This window comes from Polypterus senegalus, chromosome 9 (genome assembly GCF_016835505.1).
Source record: "Polypterus senegalus isolate Bchr_013 chromosome 9, ASM1683550v1, whole genome shotgun sequence".
NCBI classification, from domain to species: domain Eukaryota; kingdom Metazoa; phylum Chordata; class Cladistia; order Polypteriformes; family Polypteridae; genus Polypterus; species Polypterus senegalus.
Genome location: NC_053162.1, coordinates 136,731,267 through 136,757,651, shown reverse-complemented (window position 1 = coordinate 136,757,651; position 26,385 = coordinate 136,731,267). Strand labels below are relative to the sequence as shown.

The 26,385-nt window shown below is 39.4% G+C and overlaps 1 protein-coding gene across 1 annotated transcript in view; it reads right to left on the bottom strand.

The window, feature by feature from the left end:
• Positions 1-4,273, bottom strand: part of mia (MIA SH3 domain containing) — a 38,910-nt gene extending 34,637 nt beyond the window's left edge. Inside the window, exon 1 of the mRNA XM_039763963.1 lies at positions 4,062-4,273. Within this exon, the coding sequence (XP_039619897.1) occupies positions 4,062-4,194 (133 nt within the window). The 5' untranslated portion in view covers positions 4,195-4,273. The remainder of the gene's footprint in view (positions 1-4,061) is intronic.
• Between the last annotated feature and the right edge of the window lie 22,112 nt (positions 4,274-26,385).

Genomic DNA, 26,385 nt, shown 5'->3' with positions numbered 1-26,385 from the left:
TGCAGTCCTAAGGTTAACAACACGGCCCCATGGTGCTGCCTAGGAAATGAGCACTTACATTATTTTGAATTCTAATTTGGAGTTATTTTCATCTGCTTCTGGTGTTCTAATCATTATTTATATAGTATTTACTGTGTTATATCCATTGTACTTAGCCTTATTCTTTCTGTAAAGTCATAATAGTTTGATATTTAGTCATCCATTTAACAAACTTGCTTAATACAAATTGAGTGTCATAGAAAATTGGAACCTTATCCAGCAACACAGGCTGAAACTACTGGATAAGGGTGACATTTAATTGCACAGTATTTTCAGTTACATTGTGCCTGTTAAGAGATGCCATTTAATCTTAAATGTTGTCTTTTGGAGGACAGTCGTGGAAATGTATGAATGTGCAAACTCCACACAGAGTAGAGTAGAGTGATCAAGTAAGGATTCTAATGCCATTGTGTCATTCACATTTCTGAGGTCATTACTAAATTAGGAATTGGTACTTTTCTGTTTCACCATTGTCCACTTACTACTATTGATCTTCTTGGACATAAATAGGTGACTAGGCCAAATCAATTTTGCTATCTTAAAAACAATTACAAATCAGCACAGAACTTTGCATGAACCAAAATTCAGCCTGAATGCCATACTTCATACTTTTAAACACAGTGTAAAAGGAAAGTTGCCCTGTTGTTATATGTGTAATGGAAAAGCAAACCTGAACGCAACGTTTAACCAGACCAGGAAATGAAAGATAATTTGAGGGCAGAAACAGGCAGGGGTTTGTTCAAGAAAATGAAAATCGACAAAACTTGGAACAATATCAGAAGTCACCAAAACAAAAGCCAAAATTTTGAATACCTGCATTTATGAACTCTCACTACACTAAAACACTTACATGCTTTGCTTATTTATCCACAAACTTGGATAAACAGCTACAGAGTGCCACCATCTTAAGTACCGGCAGCAGAATAATGTAATGCATTGCAGTTTTGGTTGTCTTGAAGTAGCAATGGGGGGCTGTCCTTAATAAAAGTATATATCTGGCCCTAGTAAAATACACAAAATGGCAATGCCAACAATCAAAAAACATACATAAAATGGCAGCACAAAAACATTACAAAATAATACCAATAACTAACAACTGTTCTGACTCAGCAGGAAAACAGAATACTAATATCTTGAGTTAAACCAGGAGATTTATGCTAAAGAAAAAATAAACTAGACTAAAATAAGACTGAAACCCAGTCAAGAGGCAAAAAGCACAGTCAATATTGAGTCAAAAAGTCAAAAACCAGGCAAGACATGAAAATAATCACAAAGATTATTTATAAAAAAGGTTTTATCTGCAGATCAGATAAGGCTCAATGCAAATGCTGATCTTTTATCCTGTCTTTTATCCTGTCAAACATGAACAGACATAAAACTGTATGCTGTCATTACCCCATTGAAAACAAGACAAATTATTTTCCTGGATTTCAGATAAACCGGAACACTAAGTAGGTTCCATTACAAGTTATCTTTATGGGTTAAATAAAATGACCCATTATATACGTAGTTATGAGAAAAAAACAAATTTTGCAAACACTTATGTGCATATTAACATTAGTGTTAAACATTCTAAGATTTGCTCTTACAGATGGTTTGTCGATTTTCTTACCTCTGTCTCTTCTCACATTCCATCTATGCCTCATAATCATGGCCATTTCCTCCCAACTGTAAGCGTTTACTGTAACACATCTCCTGACTCTAAAGTTAAAGGATAAGTTTGGTATTTTTCAAGTCGAAGTAGTTTCTTGACAAACATTCTATGTAAGCATTTGCCATGTGAAATTGTGTTCTAAAGTTAAACACTATAAATTAAAAATATATATATAAAATAAAACAACCATGTGGCACAAAAACTTTACTAAAATTTCATCTGTTGGGTGGGAACCACCCCCCTGGGGCCTGAAAGATTGTTGCACAGGAAGACAAAGTGCTGAATCTCATAATATTGGTGTTTTTTGTTCAAATATATCATGTATAATCTATTCTACAATGTCTGTGTAGAATATATCATATTATTTTTACGGGGTGGTATGGTGGCGCAGTGGGTAGCGCTGCTGCCTCGCAGTTAGGAGACCCGGGTTCTCATCTCGGGTCCTCCCTGCATGGAGTTTACATGTTCTCGCAGTGTCTGCGTGCGTATCCTCTGGGTATTCCGGTTTCCTCCTATAGTCCAAAGACATGCAGGTTAGGTGCATTGGCAATTCTAAATTGTCCCTAGTGTGTGCTTGGGCTGTGTGTGCCCTGCGGTGGGCTGGCACCCTTCCCGGGGTTGTTTCCTGCCTTGTGCCCTGTGTTCACTGGGATTGGCTCCAGCAGACCCCCATGACCCTGTAGTTAGGTTATAGTGGGTTGGATGAATGGATATTTTTTTACGAAATAACTTTGACTTGGGCGGCATGGTGGCGCAGTGGTAGCGCTGCTGCCTCACAGTTAGGAGACCCTGGGTTCACTTCCCGGGTCCTCCCTGCATGGAGTTTGCGTGTCTGCATGGGTTTCCTCTGGGTGCTCCAGTTTCCTCCCACAGTCCAAAGACATACAGGTTAGGTGCATTGGCGATCCTAAATTGTCCCTAGTGTGTGCTTGATGTGTGTGTGTGTGCCCTGTGGTTGGCTGGCACCCTGCCCGGGGTTTTTTCCCTGCCTTGCGCCCTGTGTTGGCTGAGATTGGCTCCAGCAGACCCCCGTGACTCTCTAGTTAGGATATAGTGGGTTGGAAATATGGATGGATGGATAACTTTGACTTGAAAAATACCAGACTTATTCGTTAACATAGCATTCACTTGAAACAACCTTTAAATTTCACCATTGAGTCACTTTAAGGGTAATGCTGATAGAGCTGAGTATCAAAAGCAACTTTCAATCTGTGAGCCTTCCAAATAGTGCCCCAGACATTCCAAATAAAGACTATGTGCTGAATGTGAAACTATTAGACCCTTTCTTGTCTTCCCTAATCTCACCCTTAAACAAACAAAAGAGGCCCAGTTTATCTAGCTATGGACCATGTGCTGCCCCATAAAGGCCTGAAATTCATCTTGTCTCCTACCAGTGTTCCTGACCTCTTTAGGTCTCCAAATAGAGACTCAGATGTGTCATCTAGTGCATTTCAAAATCTTGGGGTGATATCACTCTTCTAGGGCCTCACACATAACTGAGCTGCCACCACTCCCTTTTCTACTGACATGCAGAGTTTTCTTCTAACTGACAAGGTAGGTACCTTTTCCCTTAGAAGGTTTTGGACTACCCTTTTGGTTTTGCCCTTGCCCATGGAAACTCTTTGTCAGCCATTCCATCACAACAGGAACAAGATTGAGTAGGACCAGACAAGAGATTCCACCCAGGGACAGAGTGGCCACTAAATTGTCAGAGTTGCTGCACTGAAAACCAGGACTCAGTTAGTCCACATCTGATATAAGAATATTGCTAAATTCATGGAAAAGTGTGTTAAAAAGGCAATGATAACATATAGAGTAACAAATCAAGGTCTGGAATGCAGGAGGTGTAGTTTTTAGGATGGAAAAAAAAACAGAAAGCAAGTCTCATATTTCTGCCATAGTGTGCAACTGCAGAGAAAACATAAATCTGTTACTCATTCACAGAGCTTGAACACAAATTCAGATTTCAGGACTCAATAAGTACCTAAAGTGTACATTTGCAAAACAGTTTGGTAAAGTGAAGTTAAACTGAGCTCAGTCGGGTTGTACCCCAATGATAAAGAAAAAGTCACACCATCAGCAATTAAGACCACATAAAGAAGAGAACTTGAACAGGGGCTACCTAAATGTATTTATTAGTTACTGCTATGTTAAAAGACATAGTCTAAATTCTTTGTGTTACATAACAGTAAGTGATAAATAGAAAGCTCTTAAAAACGTATTCTAATGAGTTAAAATTTCTTGGATGGAATTGTCAGGGATTGCCTCATTAAACACTAGGAAAGCAAGCAAAACAGTGAAATACAAGGGTCATCTGAAGACTCAGTATTTAAGAGACAGAAAAGGAAACAAATAAATAAAAACTCACGACTGCACTCTTCATCGGCACATAACTTCTTCTCAGACAGCTTGGGCATCTGCCTACCCCCTAGAATGGTTGAAAAGAAGATGGCACTAAAAAACAGTAGATACAAAACTAAGGTTCCACTCATCCTCCTCATGGCTTTGTCTCTGCTCCTTGTCCTTTTCAGTTAAAATGGGGGGAAAACATCTTGTGTACAGGAAAGGGCCTCCAGTTACCAGTGCTGACCTAAGTACCTCATGCAAACCCTCAGGGGAACTCCCTGTCCAAGTAACAGGACCTGCTTTGTTTCAAGTTTTTGCTCTTGCAGCATTACTGCCTTTCAGAGCTTAGGCTCCATGTGATTCCTGGCTGTTTGGATTAAATATAAAAGTCTAGTGTTTATGAGTGTACACATCAGACTGCACTTGTGTACACTTTAAGACAGGTAAATCACGTCTTGAGCTTATTTGCATGGAAGGCTACAAGATTTGGATTAATCTCTCCTAATTTTATTTTTTTTTTTTTTGGGGGGGCGGGATTGTATTGAAATCACACAACATTCCATACAAATAGATCAATTTTACAAAAATAGGATTGAAAACAAATCAACCCACACCCCTGAGAAAGAGAGCATTGGCAGCAGAAAAAAACTTAATGCTAGTAAAAATAAGTAAAAAGATGAATTAATAAGTGAATAAAGATACATGGAGAAGAAAAAGAAATGGGGGGAGAATCTGCTTCCTCAGTGCTTTAAAAGCTTTTTCTAAAATGTTATTGATTAGATCCTGCCAGGTTTTGAAAAATTTCTGCACAGATCCTCTAAGTGAGAATTAGATTTTTTCCAATTTCAAATAATATAAAACATCAGTTACCCATTGACTTAAAAGAGGTGAGTTAGGATTCTTCCAGTTTAGCAAGATAAGTCTATGTGCCAATAGTGTAGTAAAGGCAATTACAGTTTGTTTCTCCTTCTCTACTTTAATCCCATCTTGGAGTACACCAAACACAGGATGTTAATGGGTTAGGAGGGATTGTGACACCAAGACTGTCTGAAAGGCATTTCAAAATTTAGGTCTAGAATTATGTTAATTTGGTGCACACCCAAAACATGTGACCCAGTGAGGCTAGAACTTGATTGCAGCGTTTTCAGGTTGGATCTTGCTCTGGAAACATTTTGGACAATTTTAAATGAGACAGATGTGGCTGAGATATAATTTTGAGTTGAATAATTGTATGCTAAGCCTATGGAGCTCGAGTGAATTCTCTGCATTGCTACCTTCCTTTCCTTTTCTGAGATGTTAAGTGAGAGATCCTTTTCCCACTGTCCTCTTGGATCTTTGAAAGGTAGGGAATGTAAAATGGTTTTATATATTGCAGAAATGCTGTCTAAGTCTTTGAAACTGAGCAATATTTTTTCCAGCATAGAGGGAGGTGGGAGGTGAGGAAAATTTGGCAGGTTCTGTTTAACAAAGTTTCTACTTTGAAGGTAGTGAAAGAAATGTATTGCTGGAAAGTTAAATTTGGAGTATAATTGTTCATAGGATGCAAAGACATTGTCTATGTACAGATCTCTAAGTGATTTAATCCCAAATGTTTTCCAGACATTAAAAGCTGCATATGTTTGCGAGGGTTGAAAAAGATGGTTCTCGTGCAGAGGTGCCACCGATAAAATTCTATATTGGTTCCATATTCTGAGTGAGTGAAGCACAATTGAGTTGTTATTACTGTATATTGGCGATAACTTGCATTTACTGGGGCACAAAGCAAGGAATGTAAAGTACTGCAGGATTTTATTTCTATTGCAGGCCAAACCTGTATATGTTCATCTATTTGTGTCCATGTCCAGGTTTTTATAGTTTGTATGTTTGCTGCCCAATAATAAAATTTAAAGTTAGGTAGAGCCATGCCACCTTTTGCCTTTGGCCTTTGCAGGGTCGCCCTTTGGATACGTGGATTTTTTGAATTCCAAATAAATGAGGTTATTGTTGAATCTAATTTCTCAAAAAATTATTTATTGATGTATATTGGAATGTTTTGAAAAAAGAAGAGAAGCTTAGGGAGGATATTCATCTTAACAATGTTAATCCTTCCAGCTAGAGTGAGATGAAGGGTTGACCATCTATGCAAGTCTTGCTTAATTTTTTCCATACAGACAGCGAAATTTTGTTGATAAAGAGCTTTATGTTTACTTATGATGTTTACCCCTAGATATTTTAACTGATCTGCAATGATAAAAGGGAAGGTGTCCAATCTAATATTGTGTGCTTGAGAATTCACTGGAAAGAGCACACTTATTAAAATTAATTCTAAGACCAGAATCTTTTGAAATTCTCTTAGTGCTGTTAGGACTGCAGCCACAGTATTTGATATATACAGTACCATATCATCTGCATATAAAGAAATTTTCTGTTCAAGTCCTTCTCTGATAATCCCCTTTTACCTCATAAGCATTTTCGACAGTGAACTGCCAGTGGCTCAATGGCATTGCAAAAAGTAGTGGTGAAAAGGGGCATCCTTGTCTGGCACCACGTTCTAGTTTAAAGTAGTCTGAATTAATGTTGTTAATACAAACTGAAGCTTCTGGATTGGTATACAGTAGTTTGATCCATGCACAAATGTTTGGGCCAAACCCAAATTTCTCCAATGTAGTGAAAAGGTAATTCCACCCATATCAAATGCTTTTTCTGCATCCAAGGATAATAATATCTCTGGGATGTTTGACTTTGCGGGTGAATATATTACAATAAACAGGCTTCGAAGATTGGACGCTAAGTGTTGGCCTTTAATAAATCCAGTTTGATCTTGTGATATTACCAAAGGCAGCACTTTCTCCATCCTTCTAGTTAGGATTTTATAGAGTGCCTTAACATCATTATTCAGAAGTGAAACTGATCTTTATGATGCATATTGTTAATATATCCTTATTTTGTTCAGGAAAGACGGTGAATAATGCTTGGCGAAAAGTTTGAGGTAGAATTTTATTGTCTCTAGATTCCGTGAATGTTGCTAATAAAAGGGGAGCTAATCAGGATAAATGGATTTAAAGATATATGTTTATATATCATATACATATATATATACCAATAAACCACAACATTAAAACCATATGCCTAATATTGTGTAGAACCCCCACATGATGCCAAAACAGCTCTCACCCATCGAGGTATGGACTCCACAAGACCACTGAAGGTGTCCTGTTGTATCTGGCACTAAAAAAGTTACCACAGATCCTTTAAGTCCTTTAAGTTAAGAGGAGGGGCCTCCATGTATCAGACCTATTTTACCAGCACATACCACAGATGCACAATTGGACTGAAATCTGGGGAATTTGGAGGCCAAGACAACACCTTCAAGTCTTTATCATATTCCTCAAGCCATTCCTGAACAATTTTTGCAGTATGGCGGGGTGCTTTATTCTGCTGAAAGAAGCAACTGCCATCAGAGAATACCGTTGCCAGGAAAGGGTGTATGAGGTCTGCAATAGTCTCTAGGTTGGTGGTACATTTCAAAGTTCCAACCATTGAATGAACCATTGAACCATGAATGCCAGGACCCAAGGTTCCCCAGCAGAACATTATCAGAGCAACACACCACCACTTTTGGCTTGAAGTCTTTCCTTAGAGAAATCTGCTACCATCTTTTCCCCAGGTAAATAATGCACACACACCCAGCTGTCCACATGATCTAAAAGAAAACGTGATTTAATAGACCAGTCCATCTTCTTCTGTTGCTCCATTTTCATTCTCAAGTTCCCATTGTAGGCACTTTCAGCAGTGGACAAAGGTCAGCATGGGCTCTCCGACCAGTGTGCATTTCTGCAGCCCCATACACAGGAAACTATTATGTACTGTGTGTTCTGACTCCTATCTGTCATGGTTTTCAGCAATTTGTGCCTTTTTTTTGGCCAGCATTCTTTCAAACATCTTGTGGAACGGGACCCGGACACAGAAAGACGGACAACGGTTTTGCACCCAACACACTCATGTTTATTTACAATTATTTACAGTATTGTCATGCTCAACCCAGTGCCTCCAGCACCAATCCCCCAAAGTCCAGGCCTCACAGTTTCCAGTGCCTTCCTTCTGGCCGCCTCCACTCCACTCTCCAGCTCCGTCCTCTTCTACCTGACTCTCGCTCCTGAATGAAGGGAGGCGGCCCCTTATATACAAGCCCGGATGGGCTCCAGCTGCTTCCCGGCAATCCTCCGCGGACACACCTCCGTGTGGCGGAAGTGCTGGCTGCACACCCGGAAGCCCTCCAGGTGTCCCCAGTCTTCTTCCCCCCAGCACTTCCTGGTGTGGCGGAAGTGCTGAGGTCCAGGGTTCTTCAGGCACCGGGACACCCATTGGCCCCAACACAACTAGTGCGGTCGCCCCCTCATGGTCTGGAGGAGGCACAAGCCCTCCTCCGGTCCTCCTGGGCGTCCTGGCTGGGTGCGACGCCCAGCCGTCCGCCACAATCTATAAAACAGGAAAATGACATCACCAATGGTATAAAATACAGTGGCACATGCATACCTGTCAGGACATCACATTGGTGCACCCTGCTACCGACTCATACAGAATAAGAGGAAAAGATGAGAAGAAAAAATACGGGGAGCAAAGAAGGTGTTATGTCAAATGTAAAAGCATTAAATAAGGGAATAGCTTTGGTGGGAAATTAAAGAGAGGTATTAGGGATATCTGAGAAGTCCTACAAATGGCAATTATACTCATGGAGCTGTGAAGCAAAGTCTAAAAGGAATGCCCACTTGAAGAAAGGGACAAACACTACCGAAAAGTAATACCATTATTAAGCCAACAAAGACATGCTTCCTGATTTACATATATTTAAAATGTTTAGTGAAATAATACAAGAAGTAATATACTTATGGACTCTAAACCAGTTCTCACCTCTTGATTCTGATCTTACATTTATGTCTATAACCGTGCTGCAGTTATGTTTTCAACACAAACACTATTTATGAAATTAGGTTGGATTTAGGGTGTTTGAGAATGTTAATGTTCCTACAAATTGTGACAAGTCATTGTCTTACCTTGCATATTCTAAGTGTATTAAAGGTACGTAGTATAAAACATTTTTAGGATAAGGTATCAGTTCACTGCGGTGGGCTGGCACCCTGCCTGGAGTTTGTTTCCTGCCGTGTGCCCTGTGTTGGCTGGGATTGGCTCCAGCAGACCCCCATGACCCTGTAGTTAGGATATAGCGGGTTGGATGATGGATGGATGGATGGTGTCAGTTCATTAAAAACCCCAAATGCAAAGGATAATTTGTCAGAGGACTTCATCTGGCATTCTGCACTTTCCTCAATTTTTTTTATCGCCACTGCTTTTCTGAAATGCTTATGGAGCACTAAGAGGTAAACACCTGGAAAGTAACAGGAAGTCCTGTTATTAAAACATGAATTACTTAAAACACTTCCTCATACTAAAGTGACAGAATCTGAAGTGACTAATATGGTAGTCATTGACAGCAAACATTTCTGTCATAAAGTTGGTGACATAATTGTTGACATGGTTTTGCAACCTCTTTTTTTGATGCTGTGTACATGTTTATTTTGTTTTTATGATAATTTACACAGTTGCATAATTGTTTTGATAGATATATTTTTGTAATCACTATGCCTGTTGCTGGTGATGTGACTAATATAAAGGTCACATGTTGGCTTTTGTCATTACGTCCTGCCCATAAAACCTGGTGTAGTATCAATGTATTGGATCTAAGAAATATCTTTTTTTGGAATAAGAGTTAGGGAAAAGATATTAGACTTGGGAATGAGTATTTTTGCCTTTGATTTTGTTTTGAGCTTACAAGGATTTATTCTTACTCTGCTAAATTCCAAGTATTAAGTGTTACTTTTTGGGGATTTTGGATAATGGAGAACGCAAATATACCATTAGTTTGTATGTACCATAAATTACTTCTAGAAGAATATTTTGTTTAATTTACAGTGTGGTGTAGTGATTAAGGATTTGGAACTAGGACTTCAGACCCTGAGGCTAAGGGTTCAAATCCTGCTACTGTCAAATCCTGTTACTGTAAAGCAATAAACTAGTCATTTCTCCTGCCTGTGCTCAAAGTAGGGAAAAAACAGAAGAAACATAACTAATTGTATTACAAATGTTGTAGGTCACCCTGGATAAAGGCCTCAGCCAAATGAATAAATGTAATGATTGTATTGTTTTGTTTTTGTCAATTTTGTGACAGTGTTAGCATGACACACATATGGGCACAATGGGCACTGGCTGTGGGCCTCAGAAGCATGTTTCTGATGCCTATGTATGTTTCTATTTTGCTGTCAGAACAGGGGGCCCCAGCACATTATTTTGCCCAGGGACCTATGACGCTGTTAAGACAATGGGACATTGTTGGTGATAAAGTTACTAGAAGGCTCTAGTGACTAATTTTATTTATTTATTTATTTTATTTTAAGTCGACTAAAATTTCCTGTCCCTTTTTTTATTTTTTGATCCATCTACTCTCACCAGTTTTTGGCTGTTACTTGATAATAATAATAATAATAATAATAATAATAATAATAATACAGGAATCCAACCAACCCAAACACAATTTTTATCACCTTTACAGTCTAACAAATGGAATCTAACCTTCAAGCTTAAAGTAGCATTTTTTGCCCCAACAATGTTGTTGGGTGAAGCACATGTCTCCATCCGAGCCCCTCCTTCAGTTTACTACATACTTACAACCAACAATAACAACAAAAAACATGTATTTCTATAGCACATTTTCATAAATGGTATACAGCTTAAAGTGCTTTACAAGAAATTAAAGGAAAAAAATTGCAAACAAAAAAGAAAAACAAATTAGAAATAAATAATTACATGAATGAATAATTAAAATGCCAAAAATGCTAAAAAAAGAATAAACCATACCCACCAACACTAGATAGATAGATAGATAGATAGATAGATAGATAGATAGATAGATAGATAGATACTTTATTAATCCCCAAGGGGAAATTCACATACTCCAGCAGCAGCATATTTATAAAAACAGTATTAATTAAACAGTCATATAAAAAAAAGCAGTGAAATTTAAAAAATGCAAGGTGTAGAGTGCGAGGCAGGTATAACAGACTATAATCTTGTATAATGTTAACGTTTACCCCCCGGGTGGAACTGAAGAGTCGCATAGTGTGGGAGAGGAACGATCTCCTCAGTCTGTCAGTGGAGCAGGACAGTGACAAAAGTCTGTCACTGAAGCTCCTCCTCTGTCTGGAGATGATCCTGTTTAGTGGATGCAGTGGATTCTCCATGATTGACAGGAGCCTGCTCAGCGCCCGTCGCTCCGCCACAGATGTCAAACTGTCCAGCTCCATTCCTTTCAATTGAGCCTGCCTTCTTCACCAGTTTGTCCAAGCGTGAGGTGTCCCTCTTCTTTATGCTGCCTCCCCAGCACACCACCTGATAGAACATCTGCAGCATCTTATTGCAGATGTTGAAGGACGCCAGCCTTCTAAGGAAGTATAGTCAGCTCTGTCCTCTCTTGAACAGAGCATCAGTATTGGCAGTCCAGTCCAATTTATCATTCAGCTGCACTCAAAGGTATTTATAGGCCTGCACTCTCTGCACCAAGTCACTTCTGATGATCACGGGGTCCATGAGGGGCCTGGGCCTCCTAAAATCCACCACCAGTTCCTTGGTTTTGCTGGTGTTCAGGTGTAGGTGGTTTGAGTCAAACCATTTAACAAAGTCCTTGATGAGATTCTTATACTCCTCCTCCTGCCCACTCCGGATGCAGCCCACGATAGCAGTGTCATCAGCGAACTTTTGCACGTGGCAGGACTCCGAGTTGTATTGGAAGTCCGATGTATATAGGCTGAACAGGACCGGAGAAAGTAGAGTCCACTGCGGCGCTCCTGTGCTGCTGACCACAATGTCAGACCTGCAGTTCCCGAGATGCACATACTGAGGTCTGTCTGTAAGATAGTCCACGATCCATGCCACCAGGTATGAATCTACTCCCATCTCTGTCAGCTTGTCCCTAAGGAGCAGAGGTTGGATGGTGTTGAAGGCGCTAGAGAAGTTCAGAAACATAATTCTTACTGCACCACTGCCTCTGTCCAAGTGGGAGAGGGATCGTTGTAGCATATAGATGAAAGCATCCTCCGCTCCCACCTTCTCCTGGTATGCAAACTGCAGAGGGTGGAGGGCGTGGTGTACCTGTGGCCTCATGTGGTGAAGCAGCAGCCGCTCCATGGTCTTCATCACATGTGATTTCAGATGCGACAGGCCTACACGTGATCGTCAAGTAATAGGGAGGCAAGGAACATGGGAGCAAGGGGCATTTCTAGAATTTGTAGGGTTAGGATTCTCATCCCCCTCACGTGCTGTGCTAAACATTTTTATAATATAATAAGTGGGGGGCACTTTCCCTCTTATTGTTTCACTAGAGTCTTCCGTGTACTTAAAATAGTCAAATATGTATGTAAAATCAAAGAGGGAGGGTTTTTGGTGTTTTGAGCCCATTCTAATAGTGGTAGAACATTAATCAGTGTCTGTGCTTTATAGGATGGGCAAAAAGATCAGGGGCTTAGCACTTTTGATCATGTGCATGAAAGATATGGGGCTTAAGCTTCTGAACACACACACATGTACATGCACACGCACACACACACGGACATACATGCATACACAAACTCCCCTGGTGCCACTGCACGGAGTGGGGGGAGGGTTGCCTCTGCTTCACATTTTTGTTTTTTGCCTGCTTTTAACCTCTTACCTGTTTTCAGACATTAAAAAAGCTCATGTTATTATGTATCTCCTGGCTTCTGAATGTCTGTCCTTGCTGCTGCTGCTTGCTGCTCTCAGTTTCAATGATGTACCATTTACATTGCTTTAAGTCCTGCCATGCTCACTGGCCTTTGGGGTGAATTTCTAGTTTTTGACATGGACAATCATGGGCATCATAACAGTGTGAGACTTGCCTTGCAGCAGTGATGAGTGGACCAATGTACATGTGTATAATAAATAGTTAAAAGTAACCTGAATGACCTTCTGCTCTTTTTAAATACTGTGACCATTAAAAGTCCCACTTTCATAATGCAGACAGCACAGTGTTCTAAACTGTTTTATGTGGTATTGGTTTGCTATATTCTACGCTGTATAGTTCATGCTACTGTAAACCACAGCATGGCAAGGCAGGAAATGGCTAGACTGCCCCTATTCACTTTAATAAGACTGTTTTGTTCTTTTAATCTGTTACTGAGTAAACAAGTGAAAAATGTGAATATGGATGTTCCAGATCTCAAATAACATTTCAACTAATATTATTGTACCATCTATCCATTTTATTAACCACGTACCCACTTCAAGATCACGAGGCTGGTGCATATTGCAGCAGCTTTGGTCATAAGGCAGGAACCAACTTAGACTGATCCCCAGTGCATCTCAAATCACCTTCAAGTTATCACCCACGCTGACACATAAATGTTAAATATGAGCAAATCATCTAAAATGCATGTTATTGGGATATTAGAGGAAAATCTGTGTATGTGGAGAGAAAATGTATAAACTCCACAAGGGAAGTGCCCAGGCCCTGACTTGAAACCAACATTGTGAAGATCTAATGCAGTAGTGATAATCACTGTACCAGACTCAGATAAATTTAGCTTCTGAAAATAATTATATTAACTTCAAAAACTGTACAGATTGATAAAAGAATCAAAATGTGAATGGAATCTCTTATCTGAAGTGTCACAGTATACATTACCATAAAGATGTATGTTGCGAAACACAACAGGCAGTGGTCCTTTGGATTCTTGCTCAACGACAGAATGATCATCATACTTTTAGGTCAATATGTAGAAAATCTTTAGTATCTGAGAGGTCAGCCGAATATCCCTGAGGCATCGGAGACGGTAAAGATGTTGTTGTGCCTTCTTTATTAAGGTGCCAATTTGCCTGGAATAGATTAGGTCCTCAGTGATGTGAACACCAAGGTTCTGTCAACCCTCTCCACCTGAGGGCAGTTAATGGGAAAGAGGGCTCCTTTCATTGGATTGGTCGGCCCAGCACTGTTTTAGCCATGGAATGGCCAAATGGGGGAGGCAGCTTGATGGATGAGGTCTCCAGGACTCTAAAAATATTCAAATCATATTATGTGATATCATCTACTGTTAAATTCTGCTCCGTACTTCTAAAGTTTTTATTTTTATGCTGTATTAAGGATTTGTTTGGTTCTGTGTATTGTGTTGTATTGACCTCCTTCTTTTGACACCCACTGCACACCCAACCTACCTGGAAAGGGGTCTCCCTTTGAACTGCCTTTCCCAAGGTTTCTTCAATTTTTTCATACAAGGTTTTTTTGGGAGTTTTTCCTTGTCTTCTCAGAGAGTCAAGGCTGGGGGGCTGTCAAGAGGCAGGGCCTGTTAAAGCCCATTGTGGCACTTCCTGTGTGATTTTGGGCTATACAAAAATAAACTGCATTGTATTGTATTGTAATACTGACGGGGTGGGATTGCCTGTGCTGTTTTCTTCCTGCATTCAGGAGAAGACTGTTGTCCTGATACCAGTGTGACAAACTCTCATCTGTGGATCTACTGGAGTAATATGTGAACTGTAATGGATCTAAAGTAGTTCTTTGGGAAATGAAAAGCATGTCATTCTTGACTGACCTCTCGAAACAAATACTAATATTTTTGTTTCTGAATGTAATCAATTGACTGTTGAAGGTGATTCTTCCAAGGACAAAGGCTTAGCAGTTAGAATGTAATGTGTTTTCTTTTTTGGGTAACCAGTTGCCTACATGTTCCAGCCCTGCAACGTCTCAATGCTAATAGTCATGGTTTTTAAATAGTGATTTCTTTCTCCAACTGTTTACCAGTCTGGTTGCAAAGGAAAGCAGAAATGTTTATCTTCCACTCTGTAAAGGTTACTTTGTGAGTGCCAACTGAAGGCAGGAAGCAATAGTGGAGACTGGTATCATGGTTCAGTTTGGATGTCATCCATGAGACTAGTGTGTTGGTGCATTTGTATTCTGTTTTTTTAAGCTAGATTTACTATTGTTAACTGTACTCTTAAATACCTGTTTTTAGTTATTTTTTTTAACCAATCTTCTGCTTCAGGATGAATTGACATTTATTTTTTACTTGTGTAAAAAATACTTACTTTAGTAAGTATACTTTTTAGTAAGTTTTACTTTTTGTTATTGTTTATAAAGATTTCTGTATATTATACTATTAATTCTGTCTTTGTTGTAATGTTATGATTTTCTTTCTTATTTTATTTCTATGTACTGTACTTTGTTTGTGTTTTGCCCTCCCACCTGGAGTTCCAGCCCCGGTAATACTTCAGCTAAAGCTTTACAGATTCAGCATTGTAGTGTTTTTTATGTTTTATTCACTTTGTTTTTTTATTTGGATTCTCAGACTTTTGACTACTGCTTATATTATACTAGCTGAAATACCCAGCGTTGCCCGAGAGGAAAATAAAGTTTTTTTTTCATTGTTTGAGAAAAACATAATTTAAAAAAACTTTAAAAATAAAAATAAATGAACAAACAATAAACCTGGGTTCGCTTCCTGGGTCCTCCCTGCATGGAGTCTGCATGTTCTCCCCGTATCTGTGTGGGTTTTCTGCGGTGGGCTGGCAACATGCCCGGGGTTTGTTTCATGCATTGCGCCCTGTGTTGGCTGGAATTGGATTCAGCAGACCCCCAGTGACCCTGTAGTTAGGATATAGCGGGTTGGATAATGGATGGATGGATAAAGAGTCATTAATGTGCTTGTCTTGTGGTGTTGTATGTATGTTATCATCCAGTTGACGCTCGGAACTGGCCAACTGTATTTAATTTGAAAACCAACAGGGGCGCGGTGGTGCTCAAACATAAAGAATGCTGGCAGTCACCTCCAGTTCGACCTTGTGTTTTTTTTAATTGTTTGAGAAAAACATAATTAAAAAAACACAATGTTAAAAATAAAAATAAATTAAGAAACAAAGACTCACTAATAGAGAATGCTGGCAGTCACCTGCAATAAACTAACTGTGTAAGCCCATGCTGTTTAAAGCACAGGATCCTAGAAAGTATTTAAATCATCAGAACTACTCTGGGCATCTCTTTGCTAGAAGGATTCATGTTGCCGAAGTGCTCCATCGTTTGTGCATTAGCAGCTAAGTGACTGTCCTTCTTAGGAGGTTTCCTTTTGTGCTGGCCTCGCTTGCGTATCCTCGGAGCTGCAGCCCTCACCCCGACACTACATTTCACTTCCACGCATAGAACTCTATTTAATTTCAAAAGCAACAGGGGCGCGTGGGGGCGCTCAAACATAAAGAATGCTGGCAGTCACCTCCAACTTGCCGCTCTGGTGGTCATTCCGAGTGTCAACTGGAAGATAATATGCATACAAGACTGCAAGATCACCCCCCATCCTACCCAGAAGGGAGTGGGTTATGGCTGATTTCACTCTATATTCTTTTTTGTCCTCCAAAGAGGAACATGTGTACCAAGTTTCAAGAAAATCGCTCCAGCTGTTCAGACATGATGCTGGAACATACATACACACACATTGACTTTTATATACTGTATATAGATATATATATAGTTCACTTGTGACCCTTTTTTAACTAAATTGGTGTGTCTTTATGATCTTCCCATTCCCATGATCTGTTTTGAAGTATGCTGAAAAAATCTTTGATAAAGGTATTTTGATGTTAAATTTATTTAAATCAGTTATAATGTTCTTGGGCTTTTTCATGCAATTTTATTTTAAAGTTGCCATGAGGTTGCTAAGGATAAAAAGCAATGATTTACTTTGAAGAAATATCTCAGCTCAACACATGGTAATATTGTCATCAATGAGATGAACAGTTCAGCTCCTTGTTGTTAGCATCTTTTGCAGTAATCTTGTTGACTCTGTCTCTAGTAAACATCTTGTTTCGGTATTAAACCAGTACACCATACTGCAACAGCACACCTATTGCTATTAAGATCATACATAGTGGAGACAAGAAAAGGTAACGTCAGTACAGTTTATCAATTCCAGTTCATCTAACATTTACGAAAAGTCAAGCTGAAATGTAAAGATCTCTTAGTACAACTTTCAACTGCTCATTTGTTCCAAATATCTACAGTTCTAAGTCTGAACAAATGTGTTTTGGTACATATGTACTTTAACAATTTTTCATCTGTTCCTCTATGTTCTTATTGAAGAAGGCATTCTAATATAATGGCTCAAGTCCACCCAATTAGCTGCCTTTGAAATGTAAAAATTTCTATCTTGTCTTCTATACATGAGCTGAAATTGCTTCTTTTTTCAGCCTGTTAATGCAATTCTCTGGACCTTTCTCTTTCAGGCTCATTGTGTTTTTTGTCTCTTACTGGTTTTTCCAACTTCATTTTGGTTGCTCAAAATTGCATTAGTGGCATCTGTTACTAGGCACAATTTCAGTTATTGCCCGTAGCACACAAGTCCATATGGATTGAATTACTGGCATTAGCCAAATCAGTAGAGGGGCTATTGTCAACATTAGATGTACGTTTGTGGAATGATAGACTGTTTCTCCAACATGACAAACATTTTCACAGATTGTTATTTTGTTTGGAGGCAGGGGTACAACTACGTCTGTGGGCTCTTTTCAGTTGGAGGGTTCTACTTTGATTTCTTTTTCTCACAGGTCATACTGTATTTACTACAGGTGTTGTGCTTTGAATCAAACTCCCCAGAGAAACAGATTAAGAGTCTGTAAAGAAAAGGCTATTGTTCTAAAAAGAACAATCCAGGAACTGATCAAGAAATGAATAAATGGCACTTTCAAAAAAAGAAATCAGGCATAGGTTAGTTAAATTAAAGTCAAAGAGTCTGTTACCAAAAACAAGTACCTGAAATCAATACATAAAATATTAGCAAAAGCGTAACAGATGCAAAAAAAGCAGACAGACCAAAGTAGCAAAATAAACATTAGACAAATGTTAGGAATTTATTTTACTATTTGGGTGCATGGTGGCGCAGTGGGTAGCACTGCTGCCTCGCAGTTAGGAGACCCGGGTTCGCTTCCTGGGTCCTCCCTGCTTGGAGTTTGCATGTTCTCCCCGTGTCTGCATGGGTTTCCTTCCTCCCACAGTCCAAAGACATACAGGCTAGGTGCACTGGCGATCCTAAATTGTCCCTAGTACTGTATGTGCTTTGTGTGTGTGCATGCCCTGCGGTGGGCTGGGGCTGGCTCCAGCAGATCCCCGTGACCCTGTAGTTGGGATATAGCTGGATGGATATTTGGGCGCAAACTAACATATGCTTTCTATCTTTTATAGGAAGGACATGATAATATAGCACATCACATGACTTACATCTCACACGACCAGCAGCCACCTTTGTACAATTACTTTTTGTGTTGTATTTTCCATGATTTCTCAGAAAGTGTGTTTTTTATTTTTGGATCTATCCTGCCCAGCATCTCAGTTGGTATTCTATTCCACTGCATGCTGCTATATATTTGGAGTAACCCATGTGCTGGTGGCTCAAGAAATATTTCTGTTTATTGATAGAAGTGTAGTGAAAAGCCCAAATAACTTTTCTGAAGACAAAGAAGACTAGGGCCTTATGTACATAACCTTGTGTACATTCCACACAAAATTTTGCTAATAATGAAAAGATAAAACTGGCGTACGTACACACACACACATAAAAAAAAAAAATCAGATTTATAAAACTGTATGTGTGTACACCACATGCCCCACCAAGTTCCTTTATAAATCTCAAAACAACGAAAAACTTGCATGTATACACAAGCTTTTAGCTATTCCTCATAATCTAATCATGTATGGCTTAAAAAATGCCTTTGTTGAATATTCATAGTTTTCATCATATAAACTTGGCCATATTCCTGAGTGATGTCTTCACCATAAACTATGGGAGAACACTGAAAATGAAACTTGAGTAAATGTGAAACTGCGGTATTACTGACTGAATTGAAGAACCACAAAAAATTAATTAACATGAGTCAGAATAAAAAGAAAAACAATAGTGGAAGCAAGTGAAAGAAGCTGAATGTACTGTAGTGGCCAAAAGATTTAGCATTGACACCAATGTTGTGTTTTGCAAACTTTGCTGCTTCAGCATTTTCAGATTATCTTTTTTAAATGTTTCTATGGTATACTGAAGAACAATTATAAACATTTCATAAGTTTCAAAGGCTTTTTCCTTATTACTTCTGCAATTCGTTCTGGTATGCTAGATATCAGCTTCTGGGCCAAATCCTGACTGATGGTGATCTATTCTTGCCTTTTTAGAGCTTGGAGTTGATCACAGTTTGTGGGATTCTGCTTGTCCACAGGCTTTTTGAGAACTGACCACAGGTTCTCAATGGGATTTAGATCTGGGGAGTTATCTAGCCAATGTTATGACCTCTGAGGCACTTCATTATCACTTTTGCCTTGTGACATAGTGGTCCATCATGCTGGAAAAAACACAGATCATCACCAAATTTAGCCTGGATTGTTGGGTGAAGTTGCTGTTAGAGTTAGTTTTGATACCATTCTTTATTTGTGACATGGTTCTTGGCCAGAGGTTTGGTTTTGCTCACTTGGATGAGAAACAACCCCACATATGGATTTCTCAAAATGCTTGATGGTTGGAATAGTACAGGACTCATTGTAGCGCTGATCTTTTCCTTCTCCAGACAATCAATTCTCCAGAAGTATCAATCAATTGGAAGGAGGATTCATCCAAAAAAATAACTTTGCACCTGTCTTCTACTGTCCAATCCTTGTACTTCCAGCAGAATTTCAGTCTGTTGTTGATGATTTTCTTAGAAAGAAGTGGCTTCTTTGCTGCCCTACTTGACACTAGGCCATTGTCGAAAATTCTTCTCACTGTGTGTGTGCAGATGTACTCACGCCCTCCTGCTGCCAGTATTAAGCAAGTTCTGCACTGGTGGCAACATTATTCTGTAGTTGACTCCTCTGGAGGAGATGTTCCTGGCACTTGCTGGACACTTTCAGCTGATCATTTTGTGTCAGAACCAAAATAAGTGAAAATGAGTTTTTGTGATAAAGTTAACTTTTTATACTAATAAAGCTCTTTGCAATAAATTAGTATGCATCTGATCGCACTGCACAATAATATAAAAACAATGTGAATTGCCACCACAAAAACTGAAGCAGCAAATTTTGCAAAACACAACATTTGTGTCACTGCCAAAACTTTTGGCCAGTACTGTAGAGAACAATAGAAATTTGGCAACAGGCACTTTTCAGAGATGGGTCCAAAATTAATGAAAAAACAAACAAATCTCTCCTTTTGTAAGGGCCCTCTTGGTCTGTGAAGGCTGTCTGGGAAATGTTTAATGAACAGTTACTTGAGGGACAACATGAGTGATATAACAAGAGCCACACCATCCAGCAGGCAACCAGGAATCTGCATTATAACCACACACAAAGAAAGTTCCCTTAAGGGCCACTACTGCTTTAGGAAGAGTCTTTTACAGAACAGGTTTTGGATTAATGCCCCAGCCATGATAAAATGTGTCAGGATAAACCAGCACACTTGCATTAGTCAGATCAGAACAAGTATCCGAGTGTAGCAAGGAAGTACCACAGCCTTCTTCTGTAACACACCTGTTAGAGGCATAATCATAGCACTGTGACCATCCAACTTTTTTACTCAAAACAGTCCAGTGTGAGCCACTGAACAGTTTCTAAACTGACAAATATCCCCCTTAATGCCAATATGGAAATGTGGGACTCCATCTGGAGCAACAATGACATTGCTTAGTATTGATATGATTAGGTTTAATAGGAGGAATATACCTATGAGAAAAGTCAGTAGGTGCATGTTCAATATGTTGTGACATTAAGTAGAGCTGCATCAAATGGAGCAGGTTCAAGTGGGTATGACATCTGAACAAAATACAGTAGAGTCTCGCTTATCCGACATAAATGGGCTGGCAGAATGTCGGATAAGCGAAAATGTTGGATAATGGGAGGTGTTAAGAAAAAGCTTATTAAACGTCAAACTATGTTATAATTTTACACATTACGAACCTAATACAGTGGCCCGGTTCACGAAGGTCTCTGAACACATACAAATTGGGTTATGACCAAAAAGTTTGCCAAACTTTTGCCTCTGTTCAGGACCACACAAATGGTATAGGAACAAGCCAGTTTCCCTTTCGGTTTGTGCGAGGCGATGATTTCCGCATGTGGTCAGTATCTCCCTGTGCATTCTCTGTGCAGAGATACACACACGCGCGCGCGCGCGAGAGAGAGAGACACACACACACGTGTGAGAGAGACACACACATGAGAGAGAGAGAGAATCACACAGAGAGACACACACAGGAGAGAGAGACAAACACACGCGAGAGAGAGGCACACGCACACACACACACACGCGAGAGACACACGCACACACATGTGAGAGACACATGCACACAAGAGAGACACACACAAGCGCGCAAGCGAGACACACACACACACAGAAGCGCGCGAGAACAACACACACACACAAGTGTGCAAGAGAGACACGCACACACCCCAGATAGGGCTGGTCACATAATCCATTGTAATCATGTTTTACAACAAAAGAACTGAAAAATTTAACTGAAAAAATGAATTTAGCAACAAAAAATAGATTAAGCTCACGCTTGCAACTTGCAGTTCTTGTTGCCGATTGATGCGTTTTTTTTTTTTTTGCGGTGGGATGTTGGATAATACAGAATGTTGGATAAGCGAAGGTTGGATAAGCGAGTCTCTACTGTAGTCAGAATATGTGGTAAAATACTATTGTTCATAGGTTGAGTTTTTATAACAAACAAAAGATTTCCAAGTGTTGGTTACAGTCTTATAACTTACTCACTTGGTAAGTCCAATATAATCATTAAATGTAACAGGTGCTGGGAAAAATGAAATACCTGTACTGGCTGAATGTGTAAAGCCAGTACAAACCCAATGGTAATAGTTAAGCATTGAAGAGGCCCAAATGTGAGAGAAGGCCAAATAAGTATTGATACCCAATACACCATAGGTGTGTTCATGCTCATCTGGAGTAAGAATATATGAGAGGTCTCTTTTATTGTGACTATGTGAGAAATGTGCTTTATAACAACTTGTAAACTGAAAGATGTTGTCATCTTCTTCTGAGTCCAAATGAGCCTGCAAAATAATCTCGGGGACTTGGAAGCTGCAGACGATCAGGAGGCTTATGATGAGGAGTCCTTGTCTTGTGCAGGTGCAAGTCAATAGCGGGATGTGTAAACCCATGCTGGCTGTTCTTCACATTTTCCAACACTCTGAGTGTTGTAGAGTGCACTTCCAGAATGGTGCCAAGAAGCCAGTTTCTGCACACTTTTTAGAAATTTTATTTTTGATAGTGCCATTCATTGTTTTCAACTAGTCCAGCTAATCCAGAATGATAAGGACAATGCAGAAATTGCCAAATCCTTAATACTTCACAAATGTCCTGAATTACTTTATTTGCAAAGTGAATCTCTCTGTCATTGTCCAGTGTACAAGTAATTCCAAAGTGAGGTATTAAATCCTTTAATAGATGGTAAGATATAGCTGTTGAATCAGCCTTCCTAAAAGGAAAAGCTTCTAATCATTTAGAAAACAAATCAACTATTAATATTACATATTCAAAACCCTTTACTTAAAGTGATTGCAAAAAATCCACTTGTAAATGAACAAAAGGCCCAAAGAGTTGAGGGAAAGCAACAGCCAGGCCTGGTTTTATTTTTACCAATGTTGTATAGTTGGCAATTCACACAATGAGTTCAAATTTGGCGGGTCTGTGTAGCAAAACTAGGGGTAAAACAAGATTGTTTGATAAGGGAAAGCATTCCCCTTTTTGACACAAGAGATGCACAATGAGACATTTGAACCAACCAGGACTGCAGTGACAGTGAGGATACAAGCATCAGGTGCACATCCAGCTGCTGAGAGAGGACACTGGAGTACTAAAGGGCCTGTCACTGCAGCCTGAAGGAGCCATCCACAAAAGGTTCTAAGTCAGTATTCATCAAAAGTTTGTCTTGGAGAACCAGGAATTAGCTTCTTTCGAGCTCTTTAGCTGCCTCCCTTATGCACGTGTGTGACACCCTTTTGATGTGCAAAAATGCAGACTGTCAAAAGGGCTTTCATTTTATCCAAAAACATGTGGAATGAAATGTTCTTCAGACATGTGCTAGCAGACAGGGAGGCAGAGGCCTTGCATTGCATTGCATTGCAAGTGGAAGCAAATGGCCTATCTGTTTTTTTCTCATGGCCAAAGCCTTAATGACTGCATTTCCTAAAACAATGGCCTGTTTAGCCCTCTAAAAGTACACAGTGTCCTTGACTAAAGTTTTTTTAAGCTTAGCAGCAAGATATTGGTGGTTTGCAGCTACAAAAAGAAAATTAATGAAATAGGAAAGCAAGGGATTTTTATCTATACTAGCGTGCATTAGGATACAATACTTATTTTCATAAATAAATTTCATGCTTAGGGCGGCACGGTGGCGCAGTGGTAGCGATGTTGCCTCGCAGTTAGGAGACCCGGGTTCGCTTCCAGGGTCCTCCATGCGTGGAGTTTGCATGTTCTCCCCGTGTCTGCGTGGGTTTTCTCTGGGCACTCCGGTTTCCTCCCACAATCCAAAGACATGCAGGTTAGGTGGATTGGCGATTCTAAATTGGCCTTAGTGTGTGCCGGGTGTGTTTGTGTGTGTCCTGCGGTGGGTTGGCACCCTGCCCAGGATTGGTTCCTGCCTTGTGCCCTGTGTTGGCTGGGATTGGCTCCAGCAGACCCCCGTGACCCTGTATTCGGATTCAGTGGGTTAGAAAATGGATGGATGGATTTCATGCTTATGATTCTCTTTGGAAATATGTAAATCATCAACTTTAGGAATATTCTTTTCTTCACTATCTATAACAACAAAATAAAGAAAATGTACAGAACAGAAAAAAAATTGTGATAGTACAATATACATGACAAAATAATACAAAAAAAATCTAAAGTAGTTAAGCAAACTTGAAACAACTGTGCATCAGAATTGATTGACAACACTGTCACTAACAGGTTTGGCATCACTTTAATAATTTTATGTCATTTTTAAGTGTGTTAGTGCTATTATATTAATTTGTGTTTATTTTTATCACTGTCTTTTAGTGAGTTGTGTTATATTGTTTGTAGCAAGGACCCTGTTGCATGTCATGTGACTGGTGACCTGTAATGTCATCAGACTGCTCCTAAAAGTGATTCAGGGGCTCTCTGTACTTTGTCTGAACTTTTGATGAAAGAACTTTATGATAAACAAAGACTGTTGCTAGTCAGGGATGTGCAAAGAGATCAGTATTATGAATTTGGCTCCTGTTTTCTTTTGGACTGTGTGTTGAAGTTTCATTTTGTTTATCAACCTAGTTACTTTTGATTTATACGAGTTTGGAGCCCTCTCTGACAAATGACTGTGCTTTTTCACTGAAAGTCCATCATTTTCTGGGAATAACATATCTAAAATCTTTAAATGGGCACTTTAGGTTGACCACATCTCATAAGTATACAATGATGATAGCAGAATTAGAATTAAATTACACAATACAGTTAGAGGAAATTAATATTATGAAAGGAAAACAAAACACTTTTAAGCATGATTTGATTTGAGATCACTGAGTCTAATACTGTCTTATGCAAAGATTCCAGGCAGTAAGAGTTGCTAAACAAAATAATTGAGTATTTGGAATAGTGATATGGGCAGGAGTCAAAGGACTGCAGGTACCCTGTAGGCACTGAAGATGAGTCACTTGAGTAGTAATAGGGTTCATTGTGGTTGGTTTGTGTCAGAATTGAACTAGTGGTCATTTGTTTTTGCTTCATGCAACAAGACCTTGAAAAGTGAACTGCATTTCTCCAAACAAGAGGTCATAGCTGACATAGCATTTCTGAATTAGGAAATCAGAGAAAGATGAGACTCCAGTAATAGTTCATAAGTGCATGAAATTCATGCTCTCTGTACCTGAGATGTAAATTCAGTTCCAAAGTTGCAGAAAGTGGGCGATGGTAAAACATTTGAAATTTCCCAAGAAGAATTCTGCTGAAGTCAGCTCAGATGGAGAGATGGAGATTACACAAGGTACAGTTCTGTTTTTTAGTGGTCCACTGAAGAAAGTCAGCCAGCATCCACACACTGATGTCACAGGAGCTTGTTCATATCTGCTATGCATTTCATACCAGCTGCAACCATCCATCCATCCATCCATTATCCAACCCGCTATATCCTAACTACTGGGTCACAGGGGTCTGCTGGAGCCAATCCCAGCCAACACAGGGCACAAGGCAGGAAACAAACCCCAGGCAGGGCGCCAGCCAGCTGCAACGAGTATGATTTAAATTAGAATATTATGTTTTCTTACATTCATTTTTACCCTCACTTAAATTGGAAGGGAATTTAAAAAATGATACTAAAAAAATAATGCTGTGTTTGAATCCTGACCCGGTATGGTGTTTGCATCTTTCCAGTGTGTTTGCATGGCTTAATTTACACATCCCAAAGAAAGGCAAGTTAATCTGACTGGCACCTCTAAGTTCGCCCATATACTCTGAGTAGTTTTGAGTGATTCAACACGCTGCTGATGGACTGGCATCCCGGTCAAGTTTTGTTTCCTGACACATGCCCAATGCTTGGAAAAAATAAATGCAAGATTAACCTGACAATGCTACAGAGACCATCTTGGGGATGGTAAATTTTACCCTCAGCCTGCAAGACAGCAGCGATTCATCTAATAGTCCTGATAAAATTGTGAAACTGTTACTATCAAAGTACTGTATTCAAACTGTCAAAATTGTACAATTGTATTAAAGATTATTGTTTGAATTAAATTATTTGTGCTATTTTATGCAACCTAAATGTGCACAAAACAGAGCAAGACAGTACTGGGCATTGCATATCAAATTTTTTAAAAAATCAACTAATGCAAGGGTTCCCCGGTGCTACTGAGGAAGCAGGTTTTCATTCCAACCAGTTTCTCGCATAAATGCTTCAGTTTTACCTTTCAATGATCTGTTTAATCTGTGTTTTTCTTCTCTTATATTGCATTCAGAAATATGAGCTACTACATGTACTGTACATGTAAACAGAATTCAAAATGTTGCAATTTTTGCTGTATCTTTAAATGTTAATTTTCTTTAATCATATTCTTTTTGATTCACCTTTTCCTGTACAGTTTACTCCCTTAATTGTATCCAAGTACTGGTGATTAGTGATGAGCAGTACAAACAAAGGTGCAAATGACGGAGCCACTATTTGAATGTTACATTAATTTGTGGGCTAATTAGAAATATGAGGCTTAATTTGGAACACCTTAACTGCAGGTGTTCATCCCCACCATCTGCTTTTTAAAGAATATTAAGCCTTTATTAAAG